The 26735-nt window shown below is 56.0% G+C and overlaps 1 protein-coding gene across 1 annotated transcript in view; it reads left to right on the top strand.

The window, feature by feature from the left end:
• Positions 1-26735, top strand: part of JPH3 (junctophilin 3) — a 60037-nt gene that overhangs the window by 22133 nt on the left and 11169 nt on the right. Inside the window, exons 3-4 of the mRNA XM_075161561.1 lie at positions 16580-16704; positions 22561-23480. Coding sequence (XP_075017662.1) covers positions 16580-16704; positions 22561-23480 — 1045 coding nt within the window. The remainder of the gene's footprint in view (positions 1-16579; positions 16705-22560; positions 23481-26735) is intronic.

A 26735-nucleotide genomic window follows, 5' to 3' on the forward strand; every position in this document is an offset into this window, starting at 1 on the left:
ACAGGTATTTTCTTCAGAAAAATGGAAATGCAGCCCGGGCAAAACCCACAGAAAAGAATAGATTCTGCAGTTCTGATCCCAAACGTTTTTAAGTTGCGGTAATGTCACTACCGGCAGTACGCCGAGCCATAATAATGCTGCTTAATGCTCTCTCAGGCCTGTGCCTGCAGCTTTGCGATTGTACTCAGCTGCATCTGATTTCAGGTTTCTGCTGGCTCTTCTGACGCCTGGGGGGGCGGCTGCGGGGCTCCCGCCTGACTCTCGCCCTAATCCCCGCCTCGTGCTGCCGGAGGGGCTTTCGCTGCGGATGGGGAAGGGGGAGGAGGAGGGATGTGGGTTAAGGGGAACACTGTGGCCCCAAAAGGGTTACGTGTCCCCTCCCTCTGGTCGGGGTGGCAGGGATGAGCCGGCAGCGGACTGAAGCCGAAATGGGTCACAGCTGAACCGGCTGCGGGGATGGGGCTGAGCGAACGCTTCAGGGATCAGACCAACCGTGTCGGGGCCTCCCACCACCTTGTTGAGCCCCTCTTTGGGCACCTCTGGCTCCAGAGGGGGGGTTCCTCTACTGATGGCCCCTCGAAGAAGCGCTGCCCCTTTCCCCGCGGAGGCCATGCAAGGGTTCGGCATCTGCAGCCCCCTGCAGCACGATGTTTGCCGGCGGGAGCTTGGGGCTGTGCAGAAGTCACCTCTACCCATTAGTTTGGGACCGATGGGGTCACTGACGGCGTCACCGGGTACCCGCTGGGTCTCGTGCAGGGAGAGCGCGCTCCCTCCACCCCTTCTGCATCCTTTCCTTAAGGGGTGCAGAGGACGGAGCAACAGGGAGAAAAGCACGGAGGGGATGGATAGAGATGACTGGAAGGCTGAAAAAAGGAGGTAATTCTCTTTATGGCAGCATTTTCTTTTTCCTTCCTGCCCTCCTTCCCTCCCAAATGCAGAGAGGAGCAAAGCCCAGGGCCGGCAGCCTCCGACGGGCTTTACCCTTGACAGGGAGCCGAGCGGGGCTGCGCAGAGCACCCCGACTTTCCTTCCTGCCAGCTCCTTCCCTCTGCCACCTCCCTCCCCTCCTGCCTGGGCACGAGCTCCCGCCTGTTGACAGGGGTCAGGCGATACCACGGCGGCAGAGATTAGGATCGGCTGTTATTCCTCCTGTTCGGTGTCGCTGTCAGCTGGGATGACACGGGTACCTCTGACTCACGGCAAGCACAATTTCCACCCCTAGTCCAGGACACTCGAGGAACGGCGGATCCCCAGAGAGCTTCCCGGAGCATCGTGTCCTTACCCGTTGCTGGCTCTTGCGGGACATGCTGTCTGCACCGTGACGGTTTAAGTCCTCCTGCAATGCCAATTTAATAACTTCCTGCTCAGACAGGACTTACAGCGTTAAGCCCTTTTGCGACCACGTCAAAAGTCAGGACTAGCCGGCACGCGCACGCGGGGCCAGCTCCGCATGTCCCCGACTGCCACCCCGCTGCCTGCGCCACGGGGCAGAGGTGGAGGGGGCATCCGTGCACAGGCATGAACAGGCTGGAAAACTAAATGCCTTTCATAGGAATGATGCTTTACAAAGTAATCCAACTGGAGAAACCTCAGCAGGGTCTTTTTTAGCTTCCAGGAGAGCAGCTCGGCAGGGGTTTCGCGAGTCCCTCTCCCTTTGTTGCTGTCCCATCCTTCACGACCGCCGCTCCCAACTCAGCGGCTCCCACCGCCTTCCCTGTCCGCTGAACCGAATATGAGCTAAAACACGCCGGCTCCGTGGCCCAGGTGTGCGACATGCTTTCGTTTAATCGTGCCCAACATTGCTAGGTCGTGATGAAGTAACATGGGCAGAGCGGAGATTCACAGCCCGTTGGCTTCACCGTGGTCCCAGCCGGCTCTGCCCTCCTCCCCGCGCTCGTTGGGGAAGATCTCCGAAATCCACGCAGTCCTGGCAGACACGGTTCGTGTCGCGGCAGGCGCGCGGCTGGAGGAGATGGTTTTGCCGTAGAGTGAAGCAGGAGAAGGGTCTTGGGATGCGGGAGGAAGCGAAACACCCAGGGGCAGAGCCGGGATGGGAGAGCCGTGCCGGTGCCGGTGCCTGCTCCGCAGTCGCTTTTGCAGCGGGACCAGATGGAAACGGGCAGGGATGGCACCGGCTGGCGGCGAGGCAGGAAGGAGCGGGGGGTGATTCACTCCTGGCAGCCGCCGCTTCCACGGGAAGGGGCTGCCCCGGAGAGCTGGGCAGGAGGCGGGGGGCAGCGCGGGGGGCCGAAGGGGAGGCTGCCTCGTCCTCCTCCTCCTCCTCCTCCTCTCCGGCATCGCATGGCAGCCCATCGCAGCCCGGATCAGCTACCTGGTTTCTAATCCAAGCCTTTTACCAGCTTAGTGCATGGGCTGAGTGGCCGGCGCTGCCGTCCTGCTGGGGCTGGCCCCGCTGCAGAATCGGCCCTTCTCGGGAGATGGTGCAGGATGATTTCAGCCTCCCGAGCCGTGCTCGATCCCCCCACTAACACAATCACCTCCTGACTGCCCTGACTGCCTGCACAGCACGGGGAAGAGGGAATGAGCTGAAGAAGGGGATGGTGAAGCCTCTTCTCCATGCTGATGCCAGCAGGAGGGGAGTGGGGTGCTGTCGCCCGCTAGTTTTCGGGTGGAGCAGCCCTTCATCAGAGGGGAAAAAAAAAAGAAAAAGCCAAAAACAACAAAAAAAAGCCCCTGATTTTCCTTTCTGCTGCTTTCCCTATTCAACGGGCAGAAACTGCAGCGTTGCTTTTCTCCGGGATCTTCAGGAGGGAAGGGAGAGATCCTCCCCCAGCCGGCGCAGCTGCCTGGCAGGCGGGCTGGCTGGCAGCCCCCTCGCTCTCCTCCATCCTCATCCTCGCCCTCCGCGGGGTGCAAGGAGACTGGTGGGGGTACACACAAACCCGCAGCCGGGCCCAAGAGCTAGATGCGGGTGATGCCGACTGTAGCATCCCAGCCCCCTGCCGCCACGTCTCACCACCCCAAACCCCCCGGCCGTGTCGGTGGGAGCTGCTGCGCCGTGTCCCTGCCCGCTCCCGCACTGCACCCGATGCGGCACACCGAAGCTTTGATAGCGGAGGAGAGCCGAGGGGAAGGTTTGGGGTCCCTACACTGCCTTCCCATCTCGCGAGAGAGGCCCTGCATGCTTTTTTCCTCTCCCAGCTCCCGTTTTGGGTTTCCTGGCATGCGTTCCTGCCAGCTGCGCTGCTCCCGCCCCAGCCACCCACCCACCCGCTTCCCTGCAGCAACAGCCCCCACACCCCCAAGCTCCTGTACCCCCCGAAGCCCCTTCCTCCCTGGAGAGAGGCGAAAGCAATATCGGGAGCGCAACCGAGATGAAAATGCAGAGCTGGGCAAAAATATTGAGTATTTTCCTTGCTGGTGTTCATGAGCATCGCTTCCCCCCCACAGCCAGAGATTGGGATGCTGAGGGGACCGGCACTGCCGTGGGGGGAGCGCAGCGGCTGGGCTGGGGGCTCCCGGTCCCTCGGTGCTCTGGCAGTCGCTTTGAAAAGCCTCGAGCAATGAGGTTTCTGTCACCTCCTCCACGCAGGGACAAACGACAAGCTGCCTTGGCTTCCTAATCCAGGAAATTAAAGGATTTGACCATAGACCCTGCTAAGCAAATTTCCCCCCTGAAAATCCCGGGGGGATTTAACCCATGGATCCGACCGATTATCCCTTTAAAGTTGTGACTAAGAAAGGTCCCAATTCTTCAGGGTGCTGAGCACCCTAAAATCCCATCGCAACGGCAACGTGGCCATGCCCGGTGCTCAGCCCGCCATCCGGCAAGACCTTCTTCTCACTTTTATCCCACCTCCGCCGCCCCTTTTCACTGGCGGGCAGCAGCCCTCTGCTGCCTGCTCGCTGCCAACTGGGACAGCAGAGCCTCGCTGCAACCGCGGCCCGAATCCGCCCCGTCCCGTCCCCATGTGCGACCCTCCAGGGACATGGCACGTTATTTGGGAACTCTTGGTCTTCCCGGCTCAGCATCAGGAGCAGCCCATGGGAGACAGGCTGAGTGCACCCCAGCGGGAGACGGGTGGGCTCCCGTTCATGGACCTCGACGGCAGCAGGGAGCACGGGACCAGGCCATACAGCTGTGCTGAATTCATTCTGCTCAATTAAAGCGCATCTGCTGTCCATCCCCAAAGCAAAACCTGCTGGAGGTGGTGATCCCAAGCAAGGTTGGCTCAGTGGACACCCTGCCATGAAGCATCCTCGTGAGCCTCGATGGCTCGATGATGCCGCCCGGAACCCTGAGCAACAGTTTCTTGGGGTCGGACTCCCTTATGGAGAAGAAATAGGTTTATGGGCTCAAAGCTGGACACAGCGGTCACAGTGGCTGTCCCACAGCCACCCCGCTGGCCGGCGGCCACGGCCGGTCCCCATCCAACACGACAAGATGCCTGGGGAGCTTCAAACAGCCGTGGCAGCTCTTCCCCAACCCTTCAGTGCTGGGGACCAGCCCTCCAGGAAAGCGGTGGCAGAGATGAGAGCCAGGGATGAGGTGCTTTTCCAGGGGGAGAGGAGTGGGGCAGGACTCGGGTAGGGGCCGGTAGCCCCTCTGGCTCACCTGAATCGTATAAATGGCCTCTGGGGAAACAGGCTGCAGCCTTCTCTCCGTTATCTGGCTGTGTCTCTGTCTGATCTGTCTCTCATCACCATAGCACGGAGGTGAAGCATAAATAATTAAAAGCCCAGATTCCCTCCTGGCAGAGCCAGGCTCCGAGTCCCTTCCCCTGGTGTGCTGCTGGCTGCTTAAGTGGAAATTTTCACGGGTTTTGCCTTGGAGGCAGCTCAGACCTGCAAACCCAGGGCCGTCTGCCGGCCTCGGGGCGCGTTGGCGTTTGGGGACCAGAAAGGGCACCCGCCGCCCCAGCGGGTCCCCAGCGGCACCATCCCATCCAGAGGATCCCATGGGATGCTCGGGGTGCGCTGGGACGAGCAGCACCCACCAGCTGAGGATCAAAGCCGGGTGCAGGCAGGCAGCGGGGCTGAGCGGGCAAACCCCGCTGCAGACCCTGCAGCTCGTGCACGGCCCCCCATCTTGAGATACCTCGTGAGAAGGGGGATTTTTGGGGGTGCAGGCTGGCTTTTGGGCTCCTGGGTGCTCAAAACCCCCCAGGCGACAGGGAGGAGAAGCCCATGCAGGCAGCGGGGATGAAGGAAGCGGCTCCTTCTGGGTGGGCTCTGAAGTTTGAGGCAGGCAGGAGCTGCTCGTTGCTGTGGCAACTGGGATGATATATTTTTCCCCCCCACCACCCCCAGTCGGCAGGGCTGCGGTCGGCGCTCGCACCGCAGGGGGGTCTGCCCACCCCTGCCTGGCTGCCCAGGGCTGAGCACAGCCCCGCAGGCACCCCCAGCCCCTCTGCCTCCTGCCTGCACCCACCAGGGCTGCGGAGGGTGCGGGGGACCGGGCGATGTGTGCCACGGGGCCGGGACAGCCCCAGGCAGCGCTTAAAATAACGAGAAATTTCACCAAACGCTCCTGTCCCCTTCATCCCTCCCCATGGGGACCGGAGCTGCAGAGACCGGTGACAGCAGCCTGGCACTGAACATATTTCTGCAGCATTTTAGCATCTCATGGTGCTTTAAGTAGGGCTGATTTGGTGGGTACCGTTTCCAGCTGAGATTTCTGTGCGGGTCTAAGTCCAGCCAAACTGCGCAGGGCTGGTCTGCCCCGGGGGATGGTGGTACCCTGGGTTTGGGGCACAGCCAAGCAAGGTCCTCGTCCCCGCTCGGCACCTTCCAGGATGGCATTAAGCAGTGGGGTTAGGGGGATGTTGTCTGTGGCATGCTTTCCTTGGGGAGCATTTTTGCTCTGGATTGGCATTTTCTCGTCGTTCCTGGGGGTTCCCGGTGTGCAGACGTGGGAGCTGGATGTGGCAGTGGGGGATGGAGATGCTGCTGCTGTGTCCCGCACGTGGCTCTCTCCAACCAGCTCTTTTGGGGCCAGTTGCCCCTTACAGCAGAAAGAAGCTTCCCCATTATCGGTAGGTCCATCCCGGCGAGGCAAGAGGTGCCCAGAGCGGTGCCCACCTCCAGCATCTCACTCCAGGTGGGGAATCAGCCTCCTCCCAGCTGTGTGGAGCAAGACACGGACGTATTTGCTCTCCAAGCAAATGCATTTTCCCATCACTCAGAGAACCAGACCGTTTTAACCCATCCCTTAACCCCTGTCATGTCACCCAGAAAAGAGTCCTCTCTCCTACCCCGCAGGGCTGGAGGCGGCGGATAAGTCCCGGAGGGTGAGGCTGGATACCAACCACCTCTCCTCCGACAGCTGGAGAGCATCCGTCAGCGCTCCTGAGGCCATTTCAGCTCCATGTCTTGGCCTGAGTCCAGACTGTGCTGGAACTAAAACATTAAGTTCAGTGAAACGCATTTGTCCTTGACTGTGGATGAAGCTTTTTTGCAGTTTGCTCTGAATTGGCGGGGGGTTTGCTGTTGGGTGTTGGCTGGTTAAGATGGTGCATGGCCAGAGGTTCGTCACGGATCATTCCTGTCCATGAGCCCATCACCAGGGGAAGGGAGGACCGTGAGCTCAACGTTGTGCTGCCTCTTTCGGGCTTTTGTGGCTCCAGCAGCAGAAAAAAAAAAAATAAAAGCCTGGAAAGTTCATTTGCCAAATGTCTGTTTTGCTTGAGATGACCAAAACTTGTGAAACTGCCAGAGCGTTTCAGCCAAAACCCGAACGGAGTGAAGGGTCAGGGAAGGAAAAAAGACTTTTCCTTGCGGTTCTGTTGTGTTTTGCTTCAGAATTTGGTTTGACTTGTTCTTTTTTAGGCATCAAAATGAAACTGAAATTAAATGGACAGATCTGCTTTGCTTGCTTGTCATCGCCTCCCTCACCTGGAGTTTTTTGCTTGAACTCCCCAAATTCTCTTATTCTGAGCACTTTTCCCTTGGCTGTAGGGAAGATCCCCTAATGCTTCCCAAAGGGTCGGGCTGTGCTGATGGCTCCTCAAAGGGATTTGAGGGCTTCCCTGGAGGCAGACCAGAGGCTCCCTTGGCTCCCTTCGCCCATGGCCTGGTTGAGTTTCTCTCTCTGTGCTGCATTTTGCACCTTTGGCGTTGAGGTTTCCACCCCCCTCTTCATCCCATGCATGGCATCAGCCAACCGAGGAGGTCAGTGTGAAAAACGGGGAGGAATGGGCTGTTTTGGGGAGCCTTCTGGTGATGGAGGCCAGGGTGGAATGCTGATGGTCCACCAAATCCTCCACCTGCTGACCTGCTGCCGGGGGCAGGTCATGGCAGGAGGAGGCACCTGGTATCCTCCAGGTCACACCAAGCCAGGCTTTTTCTAACAACCTTCATCCATCCCACAAAGGTTGCTCCAAATTTGTGGCTGGGCCGGGGGTGATCATGTCCCGACCACATCTCTACCCTCCTCTCCTCAATGAATCCAGGAGGATGGGTAAAGTTACACCAAGCCACCTCTCCAGACCCACCGCGGTCAAGCCTCCCATCAAAAACCTGGCATTTCCCCGGCGTAACGAGCAGCCCCTACGCGCAGGGACGGGCTCGCCGGGCTTTTGGCGGTGCCGCCTTTGGAGCCAGCCTTGCCCGGAGACAGAGCGATGCAACCGGAATGCAGGATCCAGCCTGAAGTCGTTACAGTCAGCAGCATGTCCAGCCAAACTCAACGCTACACGTGTCCAAGCAGGCTGAGTTATGGCTGCTCGGGGAGCTGTAACTTGGCCTGTTGTGCATATAAAAATCTCCACCCGAATGCGGCATTGATGTAGGGCTTTTCTGCTGTTCTGTTTTTGCATTTAATACAGACAGTATAGATCTGCAGCGTGCGAATGATCCAGCGCTGCCCAGGTTCCTTGGAGATTTTGTGCCTTCGCTGGCTTTTTCTTCTTCATTTTTTCTTTTCCAAGGGTTGTTAGGGATTTCTTCCAATCTGTTTTGCCTCCTGCCTGAATGTGGCAGGATCGTTTGTAACGCGCTATTTTTGCACAGGGTTAGAGGAGCATTTGTGGCATGGTTGTGCCTTTGGGACGTGTGCGTGGAGGGCTGTCTGCCGGCACGCGGCGAGAGCAGGGGATGAAGAGGGGGACGTCAGTGTTTCCCATTTCCTCTCGCTCTATCCAAATGGGCAGCCGCCTTTTCCATTATGTACATGACAATTCTCCAGCAAAATCATGGAAACCTGCCCCATCCAAACCACGACGCCTGGAAAGCCGGCAGCGCTTTCCCTGCTCGCTCCTTTCCCTTCCTTGAAGCTAACTCTTCCCAAACCCTGCTCCAAGTGGGTTCCTGCAGGTTTTGCATCACCACCATCGCTTTCCAGAAGACAATGACGCTCCCAGCATCACTGCAATTATCTCACGCCTTCCCCCGTTTATAAGAAAAAGGGAAACTCCATCCCCGGAGCTGGAGTTTGCTCTTGCTGCCTCCGTGTCTGATTTGGGAGAGGGGACTGCCCCGAGCTCGGCTGCGTCCGGGGGGCAGCTCCCTGCCCCGCCGCTGCCCATCGCTGCCGTGTTGGAGCCAGCAAAGTCTGGAGCAAAGCCAAACCTGTCTCCTTTGGTCAGTCAGGCTGGGGCAACGGAGGGGACGATGGCATCAAAGCTGTCCTTCTTCCTAGGCAAAGGCTGGCTCCTGCAGACGCGTCTGGGCTGGCAGGCACCGAGGGACGGGCGGGTGCTGCCTGGCCGCATCGCTCACCTGCATCCTCCGTAGCTTCATTACAAGTGACAGATGGCAGGAGATGAGACTCCCTCTCCAGATGTTAATTATCTTGCAAGCTGTAAATAACATCTCAGGGTAGCTTGCGCATCGTCTCTGGTGCGAAAGACCCATCAGCTTTGCCCTTGCCGGGGGGCAAAAAATTAAAAGGAGGGGAACCCACCGGGAGGGAGATGCACGGGTCTGCCTGGCTCTGCTTATTCTGCGTGTCCCTTGGCTGGAGAGAGATGCTGGCAGCATCCTGGCAACGGTGGCAGATGTGCCTTTGGGTACCAGCTCCACCTGGCCCAGCCCTTTGAAGTGGATGGAGTTTGATTTTCTTGTGCCAGGGCTGGCATTTTTTGTTTAGCAGCAACAGGGATAAAATAAACAAATCCGAGCAGCCCCACGACCGATTTGGGATGATGGCAATAAGGCGAGCTGGAGAGGATCGTGGCGTTTCGGCCCTTCGGCCGCTCTCATCCTTCTCCGCCGGGAAGGGGCCAGCTCAGGGTCCCAGGGGATGTGCGGGGACGGGAGCACGGAGATGGTCACGATGCAACTTGCTGCCTGCTGCGGGCTGGGTTTGGGCCATGTTTCTCCCAGGATTTTAGGGACATGACATTTGATTGTGGCCCATCCCCGTCCCCCAAGTCACCGTGACTTTGTACCATTGCATGTTGTGAATTCAGTTCTCCAGCAAAACTCATTTTGTCTACTTAAAGGCAAGGTACAGGACACAAGGACACAGCCTGGGATATTTTTTCCCCTTACTCGGATTAAAAAAAAAGGTATTTCAATGCAAAATGGCAAATGACACCCTGGTGAATTTGCTCTCTATTTGTAAGCTCCAAAAATATAAAGGTAGGGAAGAATCTGGCACAGGTGCCTGGAGCAACAAGCTAAATGGGAACTGGCTCCATCCCCGTTTCCATGAATTTTGGAGACCTCATGCATGCCATGCCCCAGCTGGGCCACAGGCACCTGCTTTCCGCGAGGACTCCCAGCTGGCTTGGGAACGGTTTCCCCTCATAACGTTACATTTCCCAGTGTAAAACCACAGGGAAACTCAGATTTGGGCTTTTGACCACAACATTTTCCGTGCTTCTCTGTATTTTGCTTTCTTGGACAATAACAAATGAATGCATCGAGGTATTTTTTTTCAGGATTAAAGGGATTGACTATTTTATTTTTTCTTAAATTCAGAACTTTTCTCTTGAAATGTGACTTTTTTCAGAGCTTGCAATAACCATCCCCTCTGCCCCGTGCCATCCCAGCATCCCAGCCATCCCCAGCCCTTCCCTCTCGCTGCCTCGCTGATGGGAGGTTTCCCCCTCCTCCTCCCGGTGCTCATGGCTGCCCGCCGGTACGCAGAGCTCGGGCAGGGGCGGTCCATCCTCCCATCCCAAAATCTCCATCCGGAGCCGGGAAGTCTGGCAGCGGGCACGGGGAAGCCAGGCTTTCTCTTTGCTATGCACAGCACCTGCTTTCTGTCTGGCTGCAAAGAGCCAGAGCAGGCGTTTTTGGCTGCATTACGTCATGTCAGAGGTCACATTAGCTGCTTTTTGCTCTTGATTAAGAATTCCAGCGATGGGGGGGTGGAGGAAAAAGCAGACGGAGGAAGCGGGCAAGGCAAATATGCTTGCGATAAGCAGGTAAATGGGAATTTATGCACAGATAGCTAATTGGTGTGTCTAATATTCCACCCCCTGAGTACCGGCACTGTATTACTGCCTTCACAAATCACTCAAGGCAAGCCTAGTGCAATAACAACCAAGCCAGGAGAGCTGTGAAAAGAGTCAAGCTGGAATTAAGAGTGGGTTTTATTGGGGCAATAAATGCCAGATAGGGAAAATAACAAACAGGTTGTTAATTGCTGCCATCTCCCCACTCCCCGAAGGAAATGTCTAGACAGAGCCTGGCCCTGGGTCGCGCCTCCCCCAGCCCTTGCAGTCAGGTTATCGCGCCGGTCTTTTGGGGCCAGAGGGGTGCTGGGTGCGGGATGCTGTGCCCGATGAAGGCTGCCGAGCCGAAGCCCATGCCAGGGGCAAAGGGAGGCAGGACGGGCGCTGCAGCTCTCCCCAGCTCTGCCCTAAATCAGAGATGCTCCCGCAGAGGTAGAAGCCAGACAGTCTGCAGCGGCTATTAATAATTCAGTCCCAATTTGTCCCATCTAGGAGAGCATGAAGACCAGCCAAGCCTCCCCTCCTTGCAGGCAGGGTTTGAGATACGGCCCCGAGCAGGCAGAGCATCTTTCCCCCTCCCCATCCCTCCCCGGTGCTGGTTGCAGCTATCGATCCCACGCCGGTCCCTGGAAATGTCGCTGCGGAGCACGGAGCGATCGGATAGCCTTGGGAGAGGGTTGCATCAGCGCTCCCCCTCTCCCTTCGGCTCTGGGGTTCAGTTACCGGCATCGATCACTTGGGGACTTTTGCTTTGTGTTTCTTGGTGCGTCTCGGCTTGATGCAATTAGGGCTGGATCCTGCTCTCCGCTGTGCCGGTGGGAGCGTAAAATAACCCCTGGCGAGTCAACACAGTTGAGGGACTCGCACTCACGCAAGCCTGGTTTTTGCACATGGGGTGGCTGGACTGAAAAGCTGCTTTTCCTCGCCTCGTCCAGCCATCCCCTCCCAGGACAAAGTGCATCCCGACGCTTCCCTGTGCACCCCTGCGCCAGCCCGGCTGCAGCCACCGCTGCTTTGCAAGTGCAAAACAGAGCCGGGCACCGGGGTCGGAGGGGAGAGCAAAGCACCGAGTCTTAAATGCCCTGCAAATGCTCTCTCTGAATTTTTCCTGAAGTATTTTCTTGCAGCTAGTGTGTGTTTTAATTGAATTTTGCCATTTGAAAAATACATGAACCTCTGTAATGGAGGGAGAAAACCTTCCTCCTGTAGGAAGAGAAAGATGCATTTAGAAAAAAACCAAAAAGCTGCCTGATTACATATTGACCTGAGAGACAAAGTGAATCCAGTGGAGCCAGCCTGGCCCCTTAGGAAAACTTGAGGCTGTTCATTACGGCCCAGGATGAGCTCACGGCTGGTTAACTCCATCCTCGCCTCTTGTGAGCGCCTGCGAGCCAGCAGCGCTCATCGGCTGAAGCGACGCCTTCAGCGAAGACGGCACGTGGTGGGTTGGCATGTTTTCCATGAAAATACGGACCGCAGGGTTTTCCTCTTTTATACAGTAGGAGGAGTTCAAAAAGCGGCACGGAAGAAGGCTTTAATGATAGTTTTAATAATCTTCTTTTGATCTCAGTTTTCTTACTTCATTTCTAGGCTCTGGACTGTTAGATCAGTCTGTCTGCCCTCCATTTGAGCTAAGCAAATGCAAAGCAAGGGGGAGAAGACAGCAAACCCCTCTGGGGTTACCAGGAGCTTGATTTTTTGAGCTCCCTTGCAAGAGGGTTGATTTATATGTATACAAACAAGGTAGAAAAGATTAAACCCTAATAGTCCTGTTGAAGTCAGCTCGGTACTGAGCAAAGGGTTTAGGGCTTGTTGCAATCTCGCGTGTGCTCCTGTTGGGACTATCTGGAGAGCTCAGGAGAGGTGTCCATCAGCTCTCGGCATGGGATGGAGGAGGGCTGGGGATCTCCATCCCTGCAGCAGGATCCCGACAAACACGAGCAATAAAGCAGCATTTTTGTACTTCCCTGTCAAGCCTCAGTCCCACTGAGCAAGGCATCCCTCAGCCGAGCTTTGAGTTCACGGGGACGTCGGAGAAGCAAGGCGTTTGCTTGCAGAAGAACGGAAATCCCCCAGCAAGAGCTGCCATGTGAATTTTAGAAAACAGACCTTCTTTTCCAGAAATCTTGCCCATATGATGCTTTTTCGCATTTAAACCATGAACCAATGCGGATTTCCCCCTGCGTCCAGCACCCAGCTTCCTTGGGCCTCAGCCATACTTTTGTTCAAAGAGTCTGTTACCTATTTTTATCAAAGAAAAGCCTGTTTTTCATATAGGAATGCAAGAAAAAAAGGAACAAGCACGGTGAATCCCTCATCTGGCTCCAGCTCGCCCTTTGCACTACCACTGCGTTCAAAGAAAGTTGGATGGAGGTGAAGGACTGGGAAATGAAACAGGTTTCTTGTGGCAGCGGGTGCCATCCCTGCAATTACAGGCATCGTGCTTACGACTCCCCAACAGACCCGTCTCCATTCAGAAGTGTTTCTGGTGGTCCGTAAGCTTGTTCTAATTTCCAGCCTAATTTTTAAGCAGTTTGTCCCACTTGTTCTCCTGCCAAAGCAGTCCATTAACCTAAACACCACTCAAGCCTTGCCTGGTTTTAATTTTGCTTCGTTTCTTCCTGAGACCATCAGGTGCCACAGATTTTGCTGAGAGTTCATCCCTTTTTGGCTAAACCGGCCCCAAGCATCGGATTTGCAGCAGAAGCTTCTCGCGCGTACAAAGCCAGGCCAGAATCGCTGTTGGCATTCATAAAAAGCCAAGTTCTTCCTTTCAAATCAGTTTATTCCAGCTTCTTACAGATTAGCTGGAGCTGATAAACTTGGCATTACGAGCCACTCGCAGGTATTATCCCTTCTCCTGTCAGTCCTGGCCAAATCACGAGAGATCTGCAAAGGTTTACAGAAATCTGTTTGGTTGTGATTTTTCCCTGCCTCCTGCCAGCTCCTCTTGCCAGTTTGACTACTCGCCCAGTCATTCTCCCAGAAGAGTGAGTCAGCTGGGCAAAAAATTAATAAATAAAATATCCCAAGCCATTCCCAGCGTGGACTCCCTGCCCCAACCCAAACCGGACCCTTGGGTCTCAAGAGGTACAAACCACCCCCCACCATCACCCCCCGGGCTCTTCCCAGCCCCATCCTTGCCGAAACACCCTCTCCCAGTTCAGCTTGGATGGCCAAGTGCAATAAAATGAGATTTAGAGGTTGCAGCCATCCTCAAAAGTCCCTCTGCGCTTGCACGTGCTGATGTTCAGAGAGCTCCGGCCATCCCCGTCACCCCGGGGTGCGTGGCTCCTTCTCCCCTGCTCGTCCATCGATGGCAGGAGAAACCCAGATGAGCACCTTTGAGCTGATGTGCAACTTCTAATCAGCTAAGACGAGAGGGGCACCACGCTCTTGCAAAGAACAGCTTTTGTCCGGTGGGCTCATTACGGGATGGACAACACCATGGGAGGTAACGAAGGAGCGATGCAAGAGGATCTGTTTAATTCCTCCCTCCTCTGAGCATCCCCAGCCTGATGAATCCATAGGGAAGGATCCAGCCTTATTTTGACTGTGGCTTCCAGGATGGCATCTCTGTCCAGGAGAGATTTATGGCAGCACTTATGGCAGGAGAAGAGCGATTGGAGTCTATGTGTCGTGGTCAAAGACACGCTTTACAAGGAAATAAACTCAAGCAATTAACTGGGGAATTAAGATTTAGCGCCCGCTACAAGCAGCAGGCGTGTAGAAAGGAGACAGCTGTTAAATTTAGTATGTGACAAAGTCATGCGAACACTAACTGGATTACTTGCATTATTTGGGAATACTTATGTATTTTATTATGCAACGTATAGATCACCATAATTCTGCTTTTCACTCCGACGGCGCCTCTCCTCCAAGCATCTTAGAGAGCATTACAAACAATTAAGCCTGCCTGCGCCTCTGTGCCGCGCTCGACGCTATATCCGCTTTGTGGGTATGGAGTATATTTTAGATCAGAGATAGCTTAATTAACGTGATGATTGATTTTTAACTCTTTCCGGGCCAAAGCCCCGAGTTGCTGCTCTTCCTGGGCTGATCCTAGAGCCCACAGGGATGGACTAGTCCAGAAGTCGCTGGAGTGAGTTTTCCAGGGATGGAAGTCCATCCATCCCCCAGGGATGGTGATTTTGACTCATTTTGGTGAAAAAAGAGGAGGTGATGAATGCTGGAGAGGGGAGCATGGCTTGGGTGGTGGCTCCATGTAACTCCCGCTCTGCAGACACCTTCCTGTGTCCCCAGGACCCTTGGAAGTGACAGAAGCTGCATTTCAGCGCTTCCAGCCTCCTTCCCTGGCAAGAAGGGACAGATAACTGCCTCCAGCTGCATCTCCAGGGAGGAGATCGGGGAGGCAGCGCGTAATCCTGCCTGCTGAGTTTGGTCCAGACACAATCAGACGTTATTAATCCTTTGTATCAGGCCAGCGGGGACCGGCAGCCTGCTGTATAAATGTGCTGCGGTACGGGAGGGACAGTCCCTTCCCTGAACAGTTCCCATTCGAGGAGATGGCGGAGGGATAGACGGATGGAGGATCTTCGGGAACTGACCTCCAGACCGCTGAGAAGCTCCCATGGAAGATGCCAGCCATTTTAACAACCTCAGAGAGGCAGCATCTTAATTTTAAGCCTCAGGTGGCACCGTTCTTGGCACTGGGGCGGTTTAATTGGCAGGTCCGATGCCCCAGCCTTTCCCACCGACCACGTTTGTGCCAAAAACAGGAGCAGTTTGCGCCTCCTCTCCCAGCAGTTTGCTGCAGCTCCTGCTCGGAGCATCCCTGCTCCTCCTAAAAAAGCTGAACTGGGATATCTGCCGAGGGGATGGGGCTGTAACATGCTTGTCCACTCCTCCAACCCTGCGAGAGTGTGGAGCAGAGAGAGTGCTGGAGCCAGGGTGGGTAAAAAACCACTTAAAACCAATTTTTGGGTTGCATCGGTCATGGGGGAACTGCGGGACCTGCAGCAGCACCGCCGCAGCCCCTCCACCACCTTCGCTAGCTCCGGGAGAACAGGTCGTATCCGCTCCCTCAGCTACTCCAAAGCAGCCAATTTATATAAATCAAGCACTTATTAGAGCAAAGACAACTTGTCAGCACTTGAAAACAAGTGACAGGTCGGCTCCGGGAGCAGGGGCCAGGCGTCTCGCTCGGGCTCAGAGAGGTGACAGCACGCAGACGCATGCACGGTTTCCCATCCCCGCTTGTGCTGCACGGCGCAACGCCAGGCACGTTACTGGCCCTGTTTTCCATTTATAGGAGCCTGTCAGGAATGGCACTCCTCTCCGAGCAGATGTCGAAAAATTAGAGGGAATTCAGAGAGCGGCAGAAAAAAAAAATGATTAAAGGAGATGGAGAGCCTGATTTTGGAGGGAAAAGAAATCAGCTGAGCTATTTATAATGCTGCCTGCACCAGGGTGGGTAGGAACTGGCATTTTTTTAAAGTGCTTCGATAGCTCAGCTAAGGGGAAGGGGCAAACCAGCCTCGGGAGGACGCTCGCAGGAACGCTGCAGAGGGGCTGTATAGAGGGTGTAAATCCTGAGCGATGGGAGGAAAAACCATCAAACACGAGTGTCTGGGGCATCGCCGGTAACGGGTGAGTGCAGGGCACAGTCGCTCATCCAGAGGGGAAAAAAAAAAGCCCCGGTAAAGGTGCGTTAAGGGGTGTCAGAGGCAGTACCGATGGCAAGCCCCCACTCCTACCTCTCCCTCGGTGACAAACGGCGCTTGTATTTACATCCAGCGTTTTACGCAAAACATGTGGGGGTGGGGGTGGAAATCTTCCCTTTTTCTTTCAAAAGCAAATGTTTTTGGTTAAAAAAACCCATCGGCTTTAAATTCAGGCCTTCAACCCCAGAGGCTCACAGGAGATGCACGCAGAGGTTGCTGCAGCTGGGCTGGGGTCCCCCGTGGAGGGGTGCGCGATGGAGGGGACCAGCCTGCTTTGGGGTGACGCAGCATCCTGTCCCTATTTCCAACTTGCCTGGGTGATTTGCAAACTGAGAAGCAGTTCATGAACATGTTACCAATGTATCGTCACCCGTTCCCCAAGGAGCCCCAGCTCCCCGTGGCGACTCCTCCATCACGGCCAAAGGGGATGGGGGAAAAGGGGTTTCGTGGGGACGATTTGGGTTTCTCCGCGTTTTGGTCTGCAGAGGGAAGCTGCCCAACGCGGTCCTTGTCTCTCTGGTTGCCTTGCAGGACCTCTCACTCCAGGGCCAAGGCGGAGGCGGCTGTGACGGCGGCGCAGAAAGCTCAGGAGGAAGCGCGGATCGCCAGGATCACTGCCAAAGAGTTTTCGCCTTCCTTCCAGCACAGGGAAAACGGTCAGTGCGTGCCGCCGCGCCGGCCGGCCCCGCGAACGCGGCTTTCGCCCCGTGCCGCTCTCTGCCCGGCTCGGCCCTGCAGACACCCAAAATCCCCAAAAATGAGCCCTGCGCAGAGGCTTGGTCTGTGCCCGCAGCTCCCGGTCCTCACCGGGACCCTTGGGGTGGGAAACCACCCTGTAACACCAGCTTTCGGAGGATTTAGCACAAGGCTTTCAATATTCAACACTTCCAGCCTGTGCAGTCTTGTCATTACAGGGATCTCCTCTTTTCACACCAAAACACCCCCATTTTTTTAATTCGTAGTCCTTGATGGTTGCACAGAAAAGATGGTTGCACAACAAGAGCTCTAAAAGTAAAATGCAAACAGAAGTGATCCCAGAGGTGGTCACTGATTTTATCCCCATGGCTTTTAGAGCCTGGTTCATGATTTCTTCTGAACGCTTGGGCTTGCAGAGCTGGGGCAGCGTGCGTTGGTACCTAACGCGTCACTTGGGTGTGCAAACCAGTCGCGTGTGCGTGCAAAGGTGTCAGAGAAATGCGCATTTAAGGTTTGCCTGGTGGCTCTTCCTTCCCTCCATCACCTTCGACTTTTCTTCCTGTTATGTCCAAATTTTTGCTCGTGGACAAGAGGCTCGGGCAAAGGCTCAGGGAGGAGGAAGCCGAAGCGAAGCCGCGGTCGGGCAGGGGTCTGCAACCGGCTGTGCCCATCCGGGAGCGAGAGGGGCTGCTGTGAGTGGGAGTGGAAAGCTCCAAGTCCCCACAGCAATAATTAACATAGTAATTAATATATGTGAATGGTTTTATTCAAAAGTTTTCCTGCACCGAACCCTCATTAGGAGGCGTCTATCATTATTTTCTCCCCCTTCCAGCTCTCTAACTGAAGATTACTCATTTGGCTTAATTGCTCCAGGGGCTGGTGCCGGTGACTCATGTCGGCGGTGCCGTTCCCCGAGGCCAGGGAAAAGGGATCGTTGCATCTTTTGGACCAGCCGGCCGATGCACAAGTCCTCACTTAACCGCAGCACGGAGGCTGCGGGGGCGGCTGGGGGCATCCCACGGCTCAGCAGCCATGAGCCAGGCGGGGTTTGGGGTCTGGCTCCAGCCGTGAGCCTGCCTGAGCTGCGGGGGGGTGCGCAGCAAACCCCCGTCCGAGACACAGCCACGTGCGGATGGGCATTTTGGGGGGCACAGCGTGCAGAGCCCCTCGCAGCCGAGCCCCGCGCAGCTCTCTGCTCGCTGGAGGAAGGCGCAGCCCTGTTCAAACACCCCTCGGCTTTTCTCCTCCTGCAGAGGTCCAATTTGTGTATCGGAGATCTGAGCTTTTTCGCAGGGCTGCGTGGTCCCAGGGGCTTCTTCAGCCCCGAGATATTCCTCATCTCCATTTCCTCTTGCCAAAAGACTTTGCTGCTTTAAATCACCTCTTGAAAAGATATTTTTAGGTAATACATTTTTTACTAGCTTCTAGTCGGGGACACGGTGCTTGACTTGTGCTGGGGCTTGTGTTTGGTGCTCACGTCTGGGTGGGTTGTGTGTGAGTGAAGGGAGGGGGGAAGGAGTTTCCACTTAGAGCACATTAAAAAACAAACACACCATCCAAGACGTGTCGGGAAGCCTGGGAGCGCCCGCAGACCAAGTCAGGCAGATAATGGCTGCGAGCGGCCGTGCCACCCCACAGACCCCGTAACCTCAGGCTGCAAACGGCCGGGGGGGGCGGCTGGCCGGGGCGAGCTGCTGCCACACTGCACGGCCTTGCATGGGCTGTACGTGCCCACCTTGCACAGTGCTGCAGGCGCTGCCTGCCACCCCCCTTGCTCAACGTCATGGGTGCTGGACGTGCCCCCCTTGCGCAGTGTCGTAGGTGTTCTATGTGCCCACTTTGCACAGTGTTGTGCGTGCTGGGTGTTCCCACCTTGCACAGTGTCATGGGTGCTCTATGAGCCCCCCTTGCACAGGACCATGGGTGCTCTATGTGCCCCCCTTGCACAGTACCATGGGTGCTCTATGTGCCCCCCTTGCACAGTGCTGTGGCTGCTCTATGTGCCCCCCTTGCACAGGACCATGGGTGCTCTATGTGCCCCCCTTGCACAGTACCATGGGTGCTCTATGTGCCCCCCTTGCACAGTGCTGTGGCTGCTCTATGTGCCCCCCTTGCACAGGACCATGGGTGCTGTATGTGCCCCCCTTGCACAGGACCATGGGTGCTCTATGTGCCCCCCTTGCACAGGACCATGGGTGCTGTATGTGCCCCCCTTGCACAGGACCATGGGTGCTCTATGTGCCCCCCTTGCACAGGACCATGGGTGCTGTATGTGCCCCCCTTGCACAGGACCATGGGTGCTCTATGAGCCCCCCTTGCACAGGACCATGGGTGCTGTATGTGCCCCCCTTGCACAGGACCATGGGTGCTGTTTGTGCCCCCCTTGCACAGGACCATGGGTGCTGTATGTGCCCCCCCTTGCACAGGACCATGGGTGCTGTTTGTGCCCCCCTTGCACAGTGCTGTGGGTGCTGTGTGCCACTCACCTTCACAGCATCATGGGGGTTTTCATGCCCACCTCAACGTCAGCCCCGCAGGCATCCTGGCTGGGAGCATCCCCGCAGCGCAGCCCCTGTTTGAACAGACCCGGACTCCAGTCCCAGCATGTACGGCTCCGGCTCCAGCAACCCCAGACACGCCGCAGCATCTCCACGAGGCCTTTACCTGGAAAAACCAAAAGTATCCCTGCTCAGTCCCCTGCATCACCCTCTCCCCTGTGGTTTTCCCTCTCTGTCTGCCAGGGGGATCTTCCCCGTCCCCATCACGCTCGCTGCGGCTGTGCCTCCCGGTTCCTGGCTCTGCCGGACGCCCTGGCCGTGGCTGCCAGCGGGGTCAGCCCATGGGCTGGACGGTGCTGGTGAAGTGACTCCCCCGAGGTGACGGCAGCGCGTCGGTGGCAGAGGCAGGAGCTCGCCACCGCTCCCGAATCCCGTACGCGGGTCCTCAGGGGCACCGCAGCGCCCGAGGGCACGTGCTTGGCTTTGAAGACGCCGCGGCCGGGCACGGCTGCCTCAGTCCTGCTGGAAATCCAGATTTGGTGTTCCGCATCCTCCTTCGCGCTCTCACAACCGTTCTTCCAGGAACATCACGTGCTCCGCGACTAATTTTAGCTCAGAATAATTGTTGCACATCCTCGGGTGTCGAAAGCCGGCAAGACGGCACCGTGCATCTGTCGAGTTCCTCCGCAAGGAAACGCCTGCGTCCTTGCAGGGCTCCGGGGCTGGCGGGGCGGCCGTGCCCCAGCATCGCCGGCCCCCGCTCGTCCGTGAGCCCCAGCCGGGGGCTGCAAAACTCAAGGGATTAACCCATGGAGAGGAGGAACTGGCTCAGCTCGTTGCAGGTTTGGGTGGGAAAGATTTAGGTTGAGAGGGTGCTTAATAACGTGGTCCCTGGTGTGGGTCTCCGGGGTGAGGGTGCTGGAGCATCGTTGGGCTTTCTCGCCTCCGTCGTGGGGCTCGGGGACCAGGGAAGACTGGGGTTGGAACTATGGTGCGGTAGCAGCGGGTGTCGCGAGGCTGCGGCTGGTTGTGCCATTGGAGATTGGCTTTGGGATCATCGGAGCTGGTGGGAAGCTTTCAAGGCCCTGCACCTCCAGCCTGAGATGAACAGGGACACCCCAAGTCTTGGGCGAGCCCATTCAATAGGTGGCTTTACAGCTTTCTCATATGAAGCCGTTTATTCCCTCCCTGCCTCAGTGTCCCATCTGTGATGTTGGAGGGTGGCTGGAATGGGAACCTCTCAACAACAGCCACAAAATCCGTCTGTATTTCCCCCCAGAGACAGTTATTCTGCATGAAAATGGAGGGGCAGAACTCCACCTTTCTCCTTCACCACAATTTCCCACCAGTACGAGGATTGCTCAAGGGCCCCAGATAAATCCCGGGAGGTTCAGTCTCTCACAGACAAACAGGGAACGCACTGAAACTGAACTATCTGAGTATTGTCCCAAAACACAAACAGATTTTTCTGTGGCAAATAATACAAAAAAAATTGACAGTCATTAGAAGTCCAATTTCCCATCGAGAAATTGCTTCTGTAGGAAATTTCCAAGCAGCCTTGTTACTATTTATCTCCCCTGCAAGTGCTTCGATGGGGACATCCGTCCCCATGCTCCCGGCATCCCCCGCATGTATCCGGACCACGGCACAGTGGGACGCGGGGACGGCTGTGGGTGAAGGCACAGCCCGGCGGCAGCAGCTTCCCGAGAAGATGCGATAGAGAAAATTACTCAGCAGAAGTGAAGAGATTAGAGCAGGCGCTTAAGAGCGTTTATTTTTAAACCATGGTAAAAAATTGAGTTCTTCCTTTTTGAGACTCATTTCTTGTCTAGCCATAGCAATTGCAATTAGATGCATTTCAGGGGCATTAGGCAGTTAATATATTTATCAAATTATTCACGTAATTTAGCATGGCTTTAGCAAGGAAAAACTATGCCTTGAGAGGCTAAAATGAGAATTAACCACTATTAGCTTGCACCTCCTTGAAATAATTTGGTGTTTCATCAATGATCAATAAATTGCAGTTTTTATTAAATGTCCGGAGAAGCGACATGTTTCTTGCCAGCTGAAGACACTCAGCTGCTCTTGAAGTCCCTGTCCCCAGGGAGACACTGTCTGAGGTGTGCTCAAAGGGAATGAGGTGCGTTCAGCACGATGAAATAAGGATGATGGTGTGGGTTGTACCCGTGTAGCCCTGAACGCGCTACCTCGCTCCTGCCTAAACGTGTGAGGCACGACCGCCCCTGTGCTCGCCATCACGTCCAGCAAGGGCGGCTGAGTGGAGAAGTGCGCTTGCCCTCCTTGTCTGTATGGGGCAGGAAAGCTGTTCCATACATGGTTTGTGGGGTTTTTTCTTAACGAGAGGCTTGCACATCTGCCCGGATCATGGGGTGATCCCAGCAGCGCCCGGCACAGGTGAGCACAGGGCATGGGGTGAGCCGCGGGCTGCCACCGGCTGCATCTCAATTTCCCCCCTCCTGCCTGCAAACTGGGTTTGGAGCTGATGGAAGAAGGTGGTCAGATGGATGCCCCAAAAAATGTCAGTGGACAAGGACAATGTCGGTGGACTCTAACTCTAGCGGGGTTAGAGTGACTGCGTGCACAGCGCAGGAATGGTGCCATGGAGCAGCGCAGGCTGCTTTCAAGCGGGGCTGCAAGCTGCTGCATCCCTGCGACCTGCCAGGGCAAGCAGAGAGCAGGCAGGGCCCGCGCGCCCGCTCCTCTGCGGCTGCCAAACTCTTGCAACTACATCGCTGGGGCTGCAAAACTATTGCAAGTCCTTTTACTTGTAATACGTACACACGTGTCCCAGAGCAAGCAGGGTGCCTGCGGCCGCGGGGCAGGTGAGAACTGTGGGTGCTAAAGGAGCGGCCGCCCTCGAGCCTGTTTGAATCAGCTGGAAATGAGAGCTGCGGTGGTGCCGGGTGGTTTCTAAAAGGGTTGGTAGCCCTTGGGTTAACAGCAATGGAGAAACACAACCCTAGAGCAGAATGCCCCTGTCTTGACAACACCGGCAGCTGATGCCAAACCACCCCCCGTGCCGGGCTGCAGCCCTTCCACCGCGCTGCTCTGCGGATGCTGGGGGTGACAGCAGGTTTGGTGTAAAACCAGTGATGCCTTTTCTCTTGGTCTAGTAGCAGAAGCTGTTTATTGTGCTGCGCTGCTGCTGCCCTGATCTGGCCCTGCGGTTTCCCTGCCGTCCAACGCTCTCAGCCCTATTCTTTGACATGAAAAACCTGGTGGGCGCCCACGGAATAGAAATAATCCTATTGCATTTCTCTCTCCCCCTCTCTTTTCTCTTAACGACTACACAAAAAGGGCTCGAATGCCAGCGACCGAAGCGCCAGAACTCGAGTGATGACATTGAGGTCCTCTCCACCGGGACGCCTCTCCAACAAGAGAGCCCTGAGCTGTACCGCAAAGGGACCACCCCGTCCGACCTGACTCCCGACGACAGCCCGCTGCAGAGCTTCCCTGCCAGTCCCTCCTCCACGCCGCCCCTGGGTCCTTCCTGCAGGAACAAGAGCGCTCACTTCTCCAGGCAGGTCTCGGTGGATGAAGAGAGGGGTGGGGAGATCCAGATGTTGCTGGAGGGACGCGGCGGGGATTACTTGCGCCCCAACAGCTGGAGCGAAGAGAAGGTCGGCGGGAGTCGCGGCGTGAGAAGCGGGACGCTGCGCAGCGGTCAGCTGGGGTCGGCCTCCGTCCCTGAAGACTACAGAGGTCGGAGCGGAGGACACAAACATTCGGCCTCCAACCACAAGCAAAGAGAGAGGTGGACAGATTCCCCAGCCACAGTTTCATGGACTTCCCACCACAGGTCCCACAACCACAGCTCAGGGAGCTCCAAACTGCTTGAGCTGGACGAGGAGAAGATGAGCAATTACGAGATGGAGATGAAGCCCCTCATGAGGATGGATTCTTATATGCAAGAGATTCACACCCAAAAAAGACACTATAGCAAAGGGGGACCCTGCAGGAGCATGGCTGACGACCACCGCGGGGAAGACCGGGGCTTCGGGGTTCAGAGACTGAGGTCTAAGTCCCAGAACAAAGAGAATTTCAGGCCAGCTTCCTCTGCCGAGCCCACGGTGCAGAAACTGGAAAACCTGAGATTCGGGGACAAAGCTGAACCTCGGCTACTAAGGTGGGACTTAACCTTCTCCCCGCCACAGAAATCCTTACCTGTTGCACTAGAATCTGAAGAAGACAATGGGGATGCGCTCAAATCCAGTACGGTAAGTAGGCAAAATTGTGTTGAAATCCGGCCGAGAAACCCGGTGCAGAGCTGTTGTGGTACGGCAGCGGAGCGGAAGGGGAGGTTGCTTTGCCGGCAGAGCTGACCCCCAGATTATCGTGGGTTTGTGCCTTGAATCCCCCCTCCTCCCTTCTCCCATCCTGCATAATAGCGTGTGCTGGAGGTTGGCGTGGGGTTTTCTCCGCAGGCTGTCATGGTGGGAACAGCAGGTTTTTCACTGGAGGACGTGAGCAGCAAGTTTGAGTTTGTTGTGCAACCCAGCCCCGGGGCCAGCAATAAAAATACGTTATTGCTGGGATTTTGAGCATTCACCTGGTGGAGAAGCTGCAGGAGTAGGCAAGGTGTTGGTGATGCTTCCTTGTGGTTAGGTTATGGCAACGGAACTTCACGCTGGCCCAAGAGCGTGGCGGGACCCTGTTGCAACATCAGTGCTTAAATCCTGGTAGCTGGGCATGGTGTCAACCTGCAGCGGCTCTCCATCACTCTGCCGCTGTGTGATGGCACTGCCTGTTGAAGCAGTGGCCTTCTCACCGCGTTGTACTGGAGACCTGACCCAGGTGGAGGAGAGAACCATGGTCATGGAGCAGGGGACATGGCAAAGGGGTGGCATTCCTGAGCTGAGCATTGCTCAGGTTTTCCTGTACTGATCTGCACGGTTCAATACAGCTCGTGTTTTTTGGTGTGCGGATGCCACTGAGCCAGGAGGGGGTACGAGCCCCTCGGTGGGGGGATGCGATGCAAAAGGGTCTTGGCAAACTGCAGTCAAGAGGATGCAATTCAGGAAGGATACCTAGGCAGGGAAAGCAACGGGCAAGTACAGCAAGGGTGGTGGGCTATCAGAGCTCTGCGAATCAGGGTGATATAGCAGATTACAGCCAAATGTCAGTCCGTACACTCACTCTACTGCGAAGAGCACAAGTATGCTTTCTAAGCAGGAGCGTAGCTTGTGGGACTTGGAGGATAAACCCTCATGAGACATCCAGTCCTGGGCTCCTCGTTTCGGGAGAGAGGAGGAGACGTTGGGCATTAACAACTGGCTGCTGGGAAGAGCTGGAGGTGTTCAGGCTGGGGAAGAGGAGATCTTCAAACACATAAAACAGCCGCTGCAAAGTGGAAGGGAATAATCTGTTCTCTATGAACAGAATTAATGGGCTTAAATTCAAGCGTCAGAGGCAGTGGTTAGCCATTAGCCATTCCTAGTGACTTGAGGGCTGGCATAAATTGCCTAGGGAGGCCGTGGTGGCTGGGGGGAGGAGGTGGTCTAAGACCTGGTTGCACATCTGCAGCTCAGCTATAGCTTGGATAGAGCTGAACCTGCCGTGGGAGAAGGCTGAGCTGTGTGATTTTCAGGTCCTTTCCAGCCCTGGTTTTTGATCATTCCTGGCCTCACCACTGAGAGCAGCTTCCTCACTTATTCTCCCCGTTGGTTTGGCATTGCTAGGGGAGGTGATGGGGAGGTCTGATGGGAGCAGTGGGGAAGCCAACGCCGCTCCAGGTTCCTCCTTGTCGAGTCAGTGCCAAACCCAGGGCAGGGCTGGAGGGTCCCTGCTGCTGGATGTCCCACAGCCCAGGCCAGACCTGCACAGCAGAAACGGAAAATCTGTAACTCTCAGGAGGTGACATTTCAGGCTCCGGCAAAAGAAAGGAGCTAAATCACCCTGTCAGGGCAGCAGAAGATGATGCTTGGTTGTTTGAGAGACAGGGATCACGAAACTGAAATGACATTTGTCAGTCATGCCGAAAGTTTAAGGTCTGTAATATAGGATTATGTTGCCATACCTACAGCATCCCTGCTCCTCCGGCCGCCTGCCGACAGCTCTGCCAGCAGAGCAAAGGTGTCGGCACCTGCAGCCAAGGGATGAGAGCGAAGGGGTGGGCGAGAGGAGGGAGCGGCGACATCTGCAGCCCGCCGGCTGCCGGGATGCAGGAGGGACTAAACTACCTATCTGCCACAGTTTCCCTGCTGTGGCTGTGGATAAATCACCCCCACACACAGCCCTGTCGCTTTCTGGCTTCCTATTCATCTTGCAAGCTTTGGCGCAGGCTCGGAAGCACCCACACAGCATCGAAGGGGAGCTGAACACGGTGTGTTTGCTGGCGGACCGCACCATAGGACACGTCTTGCCAGTCCAGAAAAAAAAGTGAGCTCCAAGTGAAGCCAGCCCCGAGCACACAAGCGGGCGCCGAGTCCCGACCGGGCTGTCCTTACCAGGCTAGATGTCCGTGAAGAAACGACAGGCAGCATTAGGAGCCTGACAGGCTTTCGGAGGGGAAAAGCAGCAGCAGTAATTGCAGGGACATCAACCCTGTTGAAGTCTGTGGGACTCACAGATGGCCCAGCACCTTTGATAACGTGACCTCACGTGGCGGCAGGGAGCTGGGAGAGACACGGGTCCCAAAGGAGGAACGAAACCATCATTTCTCCTCGCCGAGAGCCAGGCGTTCCTCGGGGAGATCGCTGGCACAAGCGGTCCCGCTGTCTCTCCCCACGCAGCCCGAGTTAGACGCGCTGCCGAGGCTCCCACCTCGCCGGCAGACCCCAGCCTGCACGCCGCAGCCGTCGTACATAAACGTCCTGGGGAGGAGGGCTTGAGGTGCAATGCTGGAGGTAAATAGCCACTAATGCAACATAACATTAATGGCTATTTTGAGTGAATCCCGGGCAATAACGAAGGGGCGCAGCCTGCACGGGAAGGCGCACAGAAAAGCCATTAGGATGCTCATCATACTTTTAAAGTGCTGTAGCTGTGAAGCAGCATGTTCAGTTTTCTCACATTCATAACCGAGGGTGGAACAGATGGCGAAGGTTTGGGAGGAAGCTAATGTAATACAGAGGAAGAGATAATATGTGGATTTAAATAACCTACAATGCCAGCAACAATTTGTTCTAGCAAGAACTGCACCGTGCTAGCAGGGTTTTGTTCCATGTGGCCTGGCAGGGCCGGGGGTCATCAGCAGGAGCAGGGGAAGGAGGTGTAGGAGAGGAATGGGAGGTGCAGTGATTTATGTTCCAACCTGCTGCCTAACGCCGTGACCTTGCCTGCGCCTGCCATCAAGGATCTCAAAGCATTTCAGACTTCGGCGAGCGTAGTGAGTCCCTGAGGAAGAGGAGGGGAAAGCTAAGGGGGAAGGATTTATCCCCCAGCCCCCACATCCACCTCCCTCTCTGCATGCTCAGTGACACAGGGCACTCGCGTTCCTAGTCCTGCAAAAAACCGCTGCATCCTGCTCATGC

This window comes from Calonectris borealis, chromosome 12 (genome assembly GCF_964195595.1).
Source record: "Calonectris borealis chromosome 12, bCalBor7.hap1.2, whole genome shotgun sequence".
NCBI lineage: Eukaryota > Metazoa > Chordata > Aves > Procellariiformes > Procellariidae > Calonectris > Calonectris borealis.